The 13,905-nt window shown below is 35.1% G+C and overlaps 2 protein-coding genes across 2 annotated transcripts; both read left to right on the top strand.

Moving 5' to 3' along the window:
* Positions 1-1,151: 1,151 nt before the first annotated feature.
* Positions 1,152-4,106, top strand: LOC132548430 (lysozyme-like). The gene is made up of 6 exons (XM_060212294.1): positions 1,152-1,275; positions 1,549-1,670; positions 1,900-2,002; positions 2,537-2,574; positions 3,295-3,406; positions 3,901-4,106. Exons 1-6 carry the CDS (start codon positions 1,152-1,154, stop codon positions 4,104-4,106), a joined length of 705 nt encoding a protein of 234 aa, XP_060068277.1.
* A 962-nt stretch (positions 4,107-5,068) lies between these two features.
* On the top strand, positions 5,069-8,975 carry LOC132548431 (lysozyme-like). The gene is made up of 6 exons (XM_060212295.1): positions 5,069-5,183; positions 5,494-5,615; positions 6,099-6,195; positions 6,689-6,726; positions 7,200-7,311; positions 8,770-8,975. The coding sequence occupies exons 1-6, from the start codon at positions 5,069-5,071 to the stop codon at positions 8,973-8,975; spliced, it is 690 nt and encodes a 229-aa protein (XP_060068278.1).
* The last annotated feature ends 4,930 nt before the right edge of the window (positions 8,976-13,905 follow it).

The raw sequence follows: 13,905 nt of genomic DNA, 5'->3' as shown, positions 1-13,905 counted from the left end.
TTACTAAAGAAGTGGAATTAATAGTATGTGGATTTTGAATAGCTCTAAATGTTTGTCAAAAGTATTAACTACCATTCCTAGCACTATCAAATCTAACTGTTCCCCTCCGTTGGCTGAATTGTGTTTTGTTTTTATACTAGGCTGAATTTATCAAAGATGTCAAAAAAAGGTCGGAGGGACCTTGCAAAATCGTTTAATTTCATTTTCAATGATGTCTTGTCTTTGATGAGATATTTAAGGGCCTGCCTATCATCACAATTTTCGTGCAAGTAGTGAACTAACGAACACAGGCGTCTCTCTTCCTTCTGCAAACGTATTTCTTCCCTCTTCACAGCATAACATCTTCTCCCCTATATACAAGATCCGTCTACACATTAAAACGTCTATCTTTCCTCTACACAGTATAAAGTCTTCATTCTCTCTACACAGTATAATGTACTTTCCCTATTTACAGTATTACGTCTTTCGTCCGTCTACACAGTATAACGTCCATCTTTCTTTCAACACTTTAACGTCTTTCTTCCTTATTTACAGTATAACGACTCTTTTCTCTACACAGTAACTCATTTATATTCAAGCTGATAGTTTGTCCTTTTCTTCTTAAATAACATTTTAGTTCCTAATACATAAAATCCCTTACGGGGTAGGATTAAAATGGCAAACTGTAATGCTCCATTAGAAACCTTTTTTTAAAATTCGCCACTTAGCGGTGTAAGCAAGTTTCGAATTGAGTTTGCTTATGTTGTCCTATGCTCCCTTAAAGGCACACTGGTCCCAAATAGGTGTGTAAGTTAAGGAAGAAGGACTTAAATCACGAATCCTGTCCATATGATGTATAAGTATTGTTTCATTCAACATTGCTAGTCAATTAGTAAATTTATACTGGAAATCATAAAACTTATTGTGGACCATTTTTCTATTCATTCTTTGTCAGCTTCTAAGGTAGGTAACATCAGGACAACCCTCTATTGTATGAATGTTCGCTTGATAAAAACTGATAAAAATCTGTGTAATTCATGACATCCGTCACGATATTTCCGGCATATCTTAAAGATAGGGAATGTCAGAATAACATCTGCCTTATCTCGAGGCAAAGTCTCCTTGCACAATTGTATAGAACACCTTATTTCAGGAATCATTCAGAAACAAAAATGTGGTCGACCTTGCTCTGTTGTTTGATTCTGGCTGGGGCTGCCGCAGCAAGTATATCTGGCCACATTGACTCAGGAACCTGTGTTTGTCTCACAACGAGTGGTGTAAATGCTAGATCGGGAGGTGATTTTCTCGTTTCTTTACTTCCTTTATTAACGTACATCCATTCGGGTTTTGTTTTTCTATGTATCAAAACATTTTGCTGAAAATACATATAAGTATCCCTTATCATCAAAAAAATCTTCAATTGAATAATGTCCATTTACATGCAACCTGGATTTTACTTTTCGATTCAACCCCCCCCCCCAACCCACTCCCTCCATCCTCTCAATTTATCAGTTACTAATAGATAACTTCCTGACTTATAAATCGTTTTTTTTTTATTATTCCACACAGCTGGCCTTAGTCACTCAGTAGTTGCCTCTTTGAACTCTGGCGAGTGTTACAAGTTCAATGGTGGAATCCTGACACATGATGGGTATCATTGGTACGAACTCCAGAACGTGCACGGTCATCATGTAAGTACGAAAGACAAGGTCTCAGTATCTATCTATATATATGTTTTTTCTTGATTTGAATATGGGACCCGGGTTTCATCATTTTAACTTTATCATAATGGAAACAGCTTGAAAACAGACTGTCAGCCAAAAAATCATTATCTTAACTTCAAATAGTTCTTAAGCTGCATTATCTTCGATGGTTATCCCAATCGATGTGTGTTTACACATAATACATTCTTTCCAACAGAGGGCATGGGTTGCAGGGAATTTTCTAAGAACTTCATCGTCTTCACACTGTAGTGGTAGTTCTGGTAGCACTGGAGGATCATCGCATGGTACCTTCTCTTCAGGTCAGGTTTTGAGTACTTCATATCTGTCATAGAAAAACCTTAAAATGGGGAAGGTTTATGGTCACCATAGTGAACTCATTAAGAAAAATTATATGTTTGATATAAAGCTGGTTGTGTTTGATGCTCTTTATTTTGCCTGTTGGTTATGTTGTTGTATTCTTTGTTCTCAGTAGAGAACGTGACATTATTTCATTGCAATGACCAAGGTTTACATGGCAGGTGTCGATGAAGCAGGCGATGCTTACACTTCCGGAACACCTGGTCGTCCTCGTACTTTTTCAGGAGTATCCGTATAATATTTCATATTTTGTTCTAGTTTTATGGAATTTGAATTTTGATTATGGTATTGATGATGAAATGTCGGTATTTTCTTGATTTTTGCTTTTGAGTGACACAATGCATTGTAAAAGTATGATCATCACGGATACAACATATTGGCTATCAGAAATGATGCTAAATAGCAAATATTCAATAAGAACGTACCATACCGCGTATTGGTGATGATAATGAAATGCTATAATTTGGTATTTGCAGGAGTTGTATCACAGCATTGTCTTAACTGCATCTGTAAGGTAAGTAGTTATTAACCAATCATTCATTTAACAGATAACCAAGACATTAAAAATACCATAAAGGTTGGGAGATTCATTACAAGTACGAGGTTCAAAAGCATTGGTCACATGGCCTTAAGCTGTAATGTGTAGATCATTCCTTTAATGTGTAAATCTGTGTGGTATGGTAAAATTCTTTCATTGTCTAAATCTGTGTGGTATGGTAACATTCCTTCATTGTCTAAATATGTGTGATATGATCACATTCCTTTGCGGTCTAGTTCCATGTGACATTGTTACCTACCTTCAATGTTTATCTCTGTGTGACATAGAAACATACCTTTAATGTCTAGTTCTGTGCGTTCCGAAAAACAAAAAACAAAACAAAAACAAAAAGAAAAAATCAAGTTGTATTCATCCTTTTTCTGATATGAGCATCTCCTTTTTCAGTCTAGGATGGAGGCGAGGGTTCCCTTTTAACAGTGGATTTTCACAAAAACAACTAATGAAGTTACGTTTAAAATTCAATGTCGTCATGTTAAGAATGTCACAAATATTAAACATTTGAAGGTAATATCATGATGCTGCATTGATGTAACATGTAGCAGGGTAGGGATGGAAAAATCACTCACCTTCAGGTGTTTAATGGTCTTAAATCTTTTTCACCATGAGTAAAGAATTAACATTGTCACATTAACCGATATTGATAACTGAGTATAGCAATATCAATAAACGTTTTAGCACGAGTCTGGATGCAGACCTTTAGGATGTGCTTGGGATGTCAACTCTAACTCATGTGGATATTTCCAACTGAAGGATATATACTGGCAGGACTGTGGACGGCCCGGAGGCTGTAGGTTTTTTTTTTTTTTTTTTTTAAATAATTGAGTTTAATACTTGGCACTTAAATGTGTCAGCTTAATAACGTCATCAGACGAATTAATTTATGTCCGAATACAGCAGCATTCATGAGATTCTTGCTTGAATTGTTCTTGCTGATTTAGTAATGATTTCATTAACCTGATCTGACATAATTTACCTCTTTCGTAAAAATTCGCACCTTTTCAAAAATGTATATGACTTCTTCTCCTTTTAAAGTTTCTTGGTTATTAATTTGAATACTGTATTTCTGAATCTACGAACACAAATTACATTTATCAGACTATAAACACTAAAATGTTAACGTATCAATGTGTTTGTCCATTGCATCATACTTCACTATTTCATTTTTGCTCAAGCCATATTTCGGATGATCAATGTAGAATACTTCTGACACGTTTGCGTTTGATCAAATTGTGTTGTGTATCTGTGAATTGTAAAAAATATTTGAACCATTTTAATTTGTAGCTCTTGCTGCCTGCGCCGCTGATTTGCAATGCTCCTCAGAGTGTGTCCAGAATTATATGTCCCGGTATATAAGTCATTCCGGATGTGCTCATAACTGTGAAAGCTATGCACGGATCCACAATGGCGGACCTACTGGATGTAAACATAGCTACACTCTTGGCTATTGGAGAGCTATTGAAGCCCTGGGATGTTCAGCAAATAGCTAATTATTTCTGGACTGTCAAAAGTTCACAATAAAGTCTGAAGTTTAACTCAGCCTCTGTTTGATATTTGTTCGTATAAACGGGGAAATATCAAAGATGCAATGCTTCCTGATATAGAGACTTAACATGGAATGGTAAAACATCAAAATATCGTGTATTTCGTCAACATGAATACGCCTGCAGTATTGCAAAATGACACCATACAATATACACACATAATACAATATAAATTGGCCCGTGCATACTTTTAAACATACTTATGGAAACGAATAATGCAAATGCAAAACATGTTCAAACTTTATTGATATTCCTTTAATGTTTATATCTCGTGGTTTCAGAAGAACAAATGAATAGCATCAAGGGTGTAGAGACTTGCAATATTTGCGATGATTCACGATTATGAAGTCAATTACATCTACCCTATCGCTGGAACAAGGAACAAATCAAAGGAATCATCGTGATGAAAGTTATACCAAATATCGCGTTCAGTGTCTACTTTCTTCTCAAATACAGAGGGTATACATGTTGTATGGTCATTTTCAAATAACAAAAATACTTGTGATAATGATAATGTTTTATACTCATCACATTGACTAGACCACTATATATGTTTAGATTTGTTATATACACATCAGATCGACAAGACTATCATCTCCATTCCGTGTCAAATTAACTTGTTTTTTCACAGTTTCGAACTTTGTTTTGCAAGTATCAACGATTGCCTTTAGGTTGTATTTACATTTAAGTATCGGCATTATTTCTCTTATTGTCACAATCACTCAAATGCCTTTATCCCATATATGATCGATAAAATATGTAAACTTTTTAACAGGTCATGGTTACATGCACAATCATATCTACAAGATAATATATTAACGTGCCTTATCATACAGTAAAGTCATTCTGTTCTATATAAGCGCAACTCAAATTTCAGATAAACTTGGTCAAACGGATAAGAAATAGAAATGTGGTTAACCTTACTAAGTTGTTTGACCCTTGCTGGGGTGGCCTCATCAAGTATTTCTGGCCATATTGACTGTGTTTGTCTTAAAGCCAACGATGTCCACGCAAGAACAGGAGGTAACAGTATAAAATTGTAAATTGTATTCCCTTTCCCATATAAGATTGTTCATTGTGTTTCCTACAGAAGCATACTACCATTGCAGTGGACAAACAAATCAGCACACGCTGTACATTAAATAACGATAGACTCGTTTCTGATTCTTCATTATTTTCTCATCAGATTTCCTTCTAGATTTATATGTTTGACACCAAAGTATGTTTTCCTAAGCAAACATTTTCAGTGTTGTGGTTACTCTTTACATTACCTCATATAAACTATCGTTTCTCAGAATTGCGCGTGTAGGCTAAAATCTGCTCTGCTTCACAGCTGGCCTTAGTCACTCCATTGTGGCTACTTTGAACTCTGACGAATGCTACAACTTCAATGGTAAAATCCTGACAAAGGATGGGTACCACTGGTACGAACTCGATAACGTGCACGGCCATTACGTGAGTATGCATTTGAGAGTATTCTATGTTAACGATACCCAGCTGAACAACACAGCTCAGTTCCAATCTAACAATAAGATACAACAAAGCCAAACAATGGTACTATACCACTGTTTTATCCTTATTGGATCCGTCATTAACGCTTGGGATGAAAAATATTGAGAGCTGAGAAGTTACTTATGGAAATCCAATGAGTTGAAATAAATATAAAATATATATATAGACAGGTGCACTTTCCCATACTTCAATAATATGTCTGCAGATACATTGAATTTGGTTTGGACATCAGTTGAGAGTAATACTAATGTCTTTACGGTGAGGTCTTAAATTTACTATATATTTTCTTACAATTATCAAGCTTTCTGAAGCTACTATTTGATACTTCGAATTATTTTGTCATTCATAGTGTCTAATGATTACTGTACTTATCATGCAGTTATCTATCTTCTTTGTGATGAACAATATCACTTTTGGTTTCCACAGAATGTTTGGGTTGCTGGGACCTACCTCAGGGTATTTCCCTCGTCCTACTGTAGCGGTAATAGTACTGGAAGAACTACACGAGAAACGTACGCTACAGGTCAGGTTTGAGTGAAGTATATTTTGAATCAACACTTTTATTTCGTTAATGTTCCAAAAGAGACGTGTTTAAGAACCATTTCAAGATTTCGATGTTTTCCGAAACAACTGTCCAATTTGATGGCTTTATTCATTCAAAAGTTACCCTACATATAAAGCGCCCTATGTATTCAATAATTACCCAACACCTATAGCGCCTGGTGCAGTCAATGTTTACCCTACACCTATAGCGCCTTATGTATTCAATAGTTACCCTACACCTTTATCGCCTTATGTATTCAATTATTACCCTACCCTATAGCGCCTTATGTATTCAATAATTACCCTATACCTATAGCGCCCTATGTATTCAATAATTATCCTACACCTATAGCGCCCTATGTATCTAATAATTGCCCTACACCTATAGCGCCTTATGTATTCAATAGTTACCCTACAAATACATGTATAACGCCTTCTATAGCTACCCTATGATGCTTTTCTTCTATTTTTAGGCCTAGTATCACAACATTGTCTGGATTGTATTTGTCAGGTAAGAAGATATTTGATATGTATTTAAAGGGATATTGGTGTTGGCATTAAAATATCTCTCCTGTGGTCAGTTTGGACAGACAAATTTGGTGGGAATACTCCCATCTAAGCCATGTAAATGTAGCGCATCGGGAAGTAGGTAGGTTGTTTTCTAACGGTCCTACTGGGGTTATTTTTTATTTTATTTTCTGAAAAATTTTACATCAAGATGGATAAAACACAAAAGTCATACTCACTCACTCAGACCTTTCAGTTAAGCAGTGTAACGACTGTATTGTTCCACCAGGACTCATGTGTCTTGCTAGAATCCAGCGAAGTTGAAATCGTGAAGGTGACATAGACGAAATTATATGGTTAAAAATTGAAAATTGAATTACAGATCTTGAATTTACTTTGGTTTAACTTAAGCACGAGTCTATAATTTACCGATATTGTTTGTGTAACTGTATATAAGCGTTTTAGTAAATGTTACAGCACGAGTCTGGGTGCAGACCTCTAGGATGTGCTTGGGATGAGAACTCGGACTCATGCGGCTATTTCCAGCTCAAGGACGTCTACTGGCAGGACTGTGGGAAACCAGGGGGATGTAAGTTATACGATAGATTCCAGAGAAGTACCTGCCATGAAATAAGTTATTTATATAACAAAGTCATTTACTGACGATTTTTTTCTACCGCAACTTTATTTTTTTAACACAAAATAAATTCTTAAAGTTTACGTACTGTTTTTGAAGAGATTAATATATGTAAATATAAAACATATATATACATATAGTTTTACTCCGACAAACAACTGCAGTTGCGTATTTATCAAAAGGGATTTAACGAAAGATCATTATCAATCATACAGGTTAAAAGATACATTGCGTCTTACAGCCCACATCAGTACATGTATAGTTTCTTTATATATATCTGTCGCTTGCAGCCGACTTGTATTATATAATTAGTTTAGTCCTTGTGGCAAGTGTGTCAATACAAAACATGCAATGCAATACAAGTGAAATTACACTAATGTGACAGTGACGTAGAGGTTACAAATTGGACACATGTGGACAAGACAATACGTCTTACACATCCGCACGAATACATGTTAAGTGTAATTGGTTTTCAATAAACTTTCAATAAAATTTTCTAAAATAATACAAATAACGAATCATTTGTTTGTAAAACAAAAAGTACATGTTGTCAGCATACACAATGATGCATATATATTGGTCAATAAAACGATATCAGTGTGGAAAGCTTATATCAAATGATATTGATTATCGATTACATCAAAACGACATAGAAATGGACTGGTCAAGGATTGCGTAAAATACGTAAAACGATATAGGTGTTGACTGGTGAGTGAAACGTAAACCAATACATGTGTGACATTCAGTTGTATGCAGTACAGACTGTCGTCTTTAGTTTGCTCGAGTCGAATGACTTCAACAAAAGAGGCACGATTCTGATGTAGGTTACAACTCACAATAGTTTCATGTGTTAGCATGCGTCTTATCATAAACTAACTTAGCATAACCTTGACATGCCATAAATTACATTTTCATTCATTTTCGTATGGGGCTACATTTTCGTGTGAGTGTGGTTTTTTTTTTACCTATTTCATAGAAACCTGATTCCGTGGATCGATATCACTGGATATATCAATTTATTCTAATAGCAGCATGGTTAAGAATGTACCTGCAATTGTTCTAAAATTATGAAAAGAAATTTATGAAAATTACGAAATTCATTGCAGTTTAGAGCTAGCGAACCTTCCCATCTACATTATGATTTTTCTTGTATCACTGACGACACCTAGAAAGATGAAACAGCTGTATGATACAGTTTAATCCATTGTTTGGTTGCAAACTCTTAATCTATAATAAAAGGTGTTATTGTGTCTTCTGTACAATCTTCAACAGTTTGTTGACATATGACTACAAGAAAAATCAACAGCCAAAATAATTCATTATGCATCTGTTCTACACATATATTCACTAGTAAAACGTGGACATGAAGACCTGTTTGAATGATATCTATCAATTCCTCTCTACTTGTAGCTCTTGCTGGCTGCGCTGCTGACCTGAACTGTTCATCAACGTGTGTCCAGAAGTACATGACACGATATATAAGATATTCCGGATGTGCCCATAACTGTGAGAGTTATGCTCGGATCCATAATGGCGGACCACGAGGATGTAAACATAGCAACACTCTTCGCTACTGGAGTGATGTGGAAAAGTTGGGATGTTCTGCCGATAGCTAAATACATCTTAATATTTCTGAAGTCCAAAAAACTCTTTCTTTATCCTTATCTAATTCCCATTAATTCTTAAATTACGGAAATAATTTACTTAAACAACCGAAATAACTATTACATATTAAAATACAATCTATAATATGCTTCAGAGTTAAGCTTTAAGTTGTTTAATTGTTTAAAGCTAATCTATCAGGCAATGTTTATTTCATTTACATACATGAGTATGTGTGTGGTTTAAATATTTCTTAAATTTAACTGAGTGTGTTAATAGGATATATACAGAAAGAAACAACATGAGGCGGAAATAGAAAAGTATTAAAATAAAACATTATGCTGTAAAACGAATATTGCACCCGTCATCTTAGAATAGTAAGATATTAATGACATGTACTTGATAATAAAAGCAATAACAAATGAGCATCGTTCATATTCTGTTAAAGATATATGTCCCTCTAATGTAGATAATACATAATTTATTAAAATGTCTTCGAGCAAGGAATCACAGGCATAGAATTAAGTGGGTCGTCATCTCATGGAAAAAAAATGAAGGGCTGGGAAAGTTGTGCCCTGCTTGTGGCAAAAAATGGGACAAACCCCAGTCTAGTGTCCATTCTTTTTTGAAGGTGGGTTCCTATATTAGAATTAACTGAATATATTTTTTAGTAGTTTATGTATACCACTTTTGCAGCCAATCAATTTTGACAACAACAAAAATGGTCGGTTTAAGATCAGTATATGACAGCTTAACTCCTGTCCCAGTAACCCAGAGAACTTTATTCGGCTTTGTCTGGAAGTGTCTGATTGCGGATACATTTTAAAGTCATGTTAGAGTAAAATCTTTTTGGAGACAGACTAGCACAATGTTGCATTTAGGACACGATTCTTCAATATTTTAGCAATCAGTGGGACGACAAATGCAGGAAATAAAGTTTTCTATCACATCCCGCCATGTTGGATAGAGTTTGTAAATGTGAGATGGCTATGTAATTCTAATCTTGCATAGGTTTCCACGTGCGCGGATTAATCTGCGTTCATGGGAGACAACTCTTACAGTAACGTCGACTTTGTTTACATTGATTTGTGTCAACAGTCATTTGCTATCGTCACGTCAACAAAATCAGAACATTCAGGCAAGGTAAAAACCTACCCAAAATCTCCAGAGAGATATCTCGTGGCTGTACCGCCACTATGAAGACTTTTGTAACATGAACGAAACAGTGTATTTGGCGTTAGCTGCAAGCTTAACTGTTAAGTATGTGCCCCTGTGGGAAAATGTAAGTCCGATAATATAATGAAAACGATGGCGTAAAAGGCAAACCTACGAACGATTGACCAATAAATGGCTCTTAGAATGACAGACCCTCGTGTATTTGATCAAAAACCATGCACTAAACAACGTAAGGACACTAAATAAAAGTGTGTAATGTCAAATATAGTGTGAAACAAAAAAAAAACAAACAAAACAAAAAAAAACCCACTTATTTGGTGAAATATTCCTGTCCTACATAAACGAATTTGAAATAGCCCTCTTCTGGTGTAGTAGTTAGAAGCGGGACAGTGGTACAGCGTAGAAATTTTGTTAGACACTATGTTTAAAAAAATAAATATCTAGATGTTATGATGACATTGTCACTCACATGTTAAATATCAAGTGTGTTTTTCGGTGAAAATATCGTATAATATGTACTATAAAACTGTTCGATAAATGTGCCATCCTTCGGTCTGCTACCTTGTCTGTGTGGAAAAGGACTCATAAGAAGTTCAATGCCTTGAGGGAGTTATCCTTAAGAATGACAGTTATGAATAAACACATTCTACTTGTTATATCAGTAACCACACATAATGAGATTGGGGTCATCTTGTTTTTAATCTCTTGCAAAAGAACATGTACACAATTGGTTTTGAGAACTTGAAAACGTAAGACTTCATGAAACTTGATATAGTAGCGTTTTCGAGGCAAATCATTTTATTCCTCGTTTAAATGCGTAATGGCACCAAATTTGCGTTTAGACAGATGTTGGTACTCATCACAATGTTCAGGTTCAGTATCTGTAATGGAATTTATAGGACCCTATCATATTCGACTAGTCCTGCTAAATCTATGGTTCAAACATTTTCTACCGCGTAGAAATACTCCAACACGAACACTACGAACGGATTTGGTTTATTCAGAACCGTTAATGTCAGCTGAAAACAGTATGTTGTATAAGTATGCTCTATCAACGTCAGGTTTTAAGAATTAACTTGAAAATACTTCTAAAACATAAGGAAATATGCTAACTACTTTTCCATTCACTAGCCATTTTCGCATCTGATTACCTGAAAATTACCTTAAACTTCTCCACAGCAAAGGAATCATAAATAATTGGCGAAGACGACCGCATAGAGGGTCTTGTCAGGAGATTCACCATGGGATCAGAGGGTGCATTTCTAATTTTAAATTGCCTTTTTCTCTAAGTGAAAGGCCATTATTTTTATTATTATCAAATGTGATAAACATATTCTCAGGTGAGAGTAGACAAGAAGATGTACTGCATGACACATAAGAGGTAAAATAACATCTTTCAAAACAAAAGGATGCTACAATGACACAGCAGTGAATGACGCATCCCAAATCAAAAAGACGGTTTAAAGTCACACCAGTAAATGACACATCCTAAAGAAAAAAGACGGTATTAAGTCACACCAGTAATTGACACATCCCAAATGAAAAAAGACGGTATAAATTCACACCAGTAAATGACACATCCAAAATTAAAAAGACGGTATAAAGTCACACCAGTAAATGACACATCCAAAATTAAAAAGACGGTATAAAGTCACACCAGTAAATGACACATCCAAAATTAAAAAGACGGTATAAAGTCACACCAGTAAATGACACATCCAAAATTAAAAAGACGGTATAAAGTCACACCAGTAAATGACACATCCCAAATAAAAAAGACGGTATAAAGTCACACCAGTAAATGACACATCCTGAATCAAAAAGACGGTATAAAGTCACACCAGTAAATGACACATCCCAAATCAAAAAGACGGTATAAATTCCCACCAGTAAATGACACATCCCGAATAAAAAAGACGGTAAAAGTCACACCAGTAAATGACACATCCAAAATTAAAAAGACGGTATAAAGTCACACCAGTAAATGACACATCCAAAATTAAAAAGACGGTATAAAGTCACACCAGTAAATGACACATCCCAAATCAAAAAGACGGTATAAAGTCACACCAGTAAATGACACATTCAAAATTAAAAAGACGGTATAAAGTCACACCAGTAAATGACACATCCCAAATGAAAAAAGACGGTATAAATTCACACCAGTAAATGACACATCCCTAATCAAAAAGACGGTATAAAGTCACACCAGTAAATGACACATCCCAAATAAAAAAGACGGTATTAAGTCACACCAGTAAATGACACATCCCAAATCAAAAATACGGTATTAAGTCACACCAGTAAATGACACATCCCGAATCAAAAAGACGGTATTAAGTCACACCAGTAATTGACACATCCCATATAAAATAGACGGTCTAAATTCACACCAGTAAATGACACATCCCAAATAAAAAAGACGGTATAAAGTCACACCAGTAAATGACACATCCCAAATCAAAAAGACGGTATAAACATCCCATATAAAATAGACGGTCACACCAGTAAATGACACATCCCGGTATTAAGTCACACCAGTATCAAAAAGACGGTATAAAGTCACACCAGTAAATGACACATCCCAAATCAAAAAGACGGTATAAATTCACACCAGTAAATGACACATCCCAAATCAAAAAGACGGTCTAAACGATGAACTAGTGGATTATATCTTACAGAGAATATTACAAATGTTTGTATATATTTCTATACGACATGATGGCACAGAAGACGCAATTGTGAAATACACCTCTAATATTATTTTAGTTTATGTAACCAAATAGTGAATTAATCATATAGCTTTATCGTCCTTCGATGATTCTACAGTCATGCTAGAAGCCTAATTCTACTTCATACAATTGTTCTTTTAGTATTTCACTGGTCAGTTACAACAGGAATTAAAATGTAAAATGATGAATTAAACTACGTCATGTAGCTTTGCCTTCTTCGTCAGTGATGCAAAGAACTTAACAGTGTAATTTTGTATCGTTAGAAAACAATTCAAAGCAAATTTTAAAATATAACATATTGGGAAGTTTTGAAACATAAAATACTTACATGTCAATAATCACAATTCACTCTCAAATCCATAAAACTAGGACAAACATGAAGAAAAGAAAGATTACCAGACTCTAGAAAAAGTACAAGGAGAAGAAGAGTAACCTTCTACTTCATCGATGACACCCACCATGATTCAATCCATGTAAATAATGTCACGTTCTCAAATAAGAACAAAGTAAACAACAACAGAACCAACAGGCAAACAACTAATGGAATGAGATAACTATAGCTACCATAAAACTTCTCTTCACTTTTCATCAACCTGCATGTTTTGAAACCATGTGTTCATGACTTCTTGCACGGAAATCGTGATAATGGAATCAGACACTTGAATATCGAATCAACTGTGACATGTAAACACCATAGGTTGGTTTCGATGTAGGAAAAGATCGAGATAAGCAGATGATGTAGAAGAGTTTGTTGTGTCTATGACTTCCAATTCTGGTGGATATATACTAAACAAAAAAAGAAAGGTAACACTACTTTATACTGTGATTAATTAATTAACCCCTTCATATCTCCTTACCAATCATGTACGAATAAAGTAATTGATCAATTCTGATAAAACTGCAGTCATGGTTCATTATAAAACTTTGCGTTCAGTTGATTTTATTCGACTGAAAAGGACTTTGGGGTCAATTTCAAAGGTAACACCATTAGTAACGGGTATGGCCACCGTTTGCGAAGTAAACAGCATTGCAGCGT

This window comes from Ylistrum balloti, unplaced genomic scaffold, assembly GCF_031769215.1.
Source record: "Ylistrum balloti isolate Yb309-2 unplaced genomic scaffold, AGI_CSIRO_Ybal_v1 Utg370010, whole genome shotgun sequence".
Classification (NCBI taxonomy): Eukaryota; Metazoa; Mollusca; class Bivalvia; order Pectinida; family Pectinidae; genus Ylistrum; species Ylistrum balloti.
This window is presented reverse-complemented; position numbering and strand designations above follow the sequence as displayed.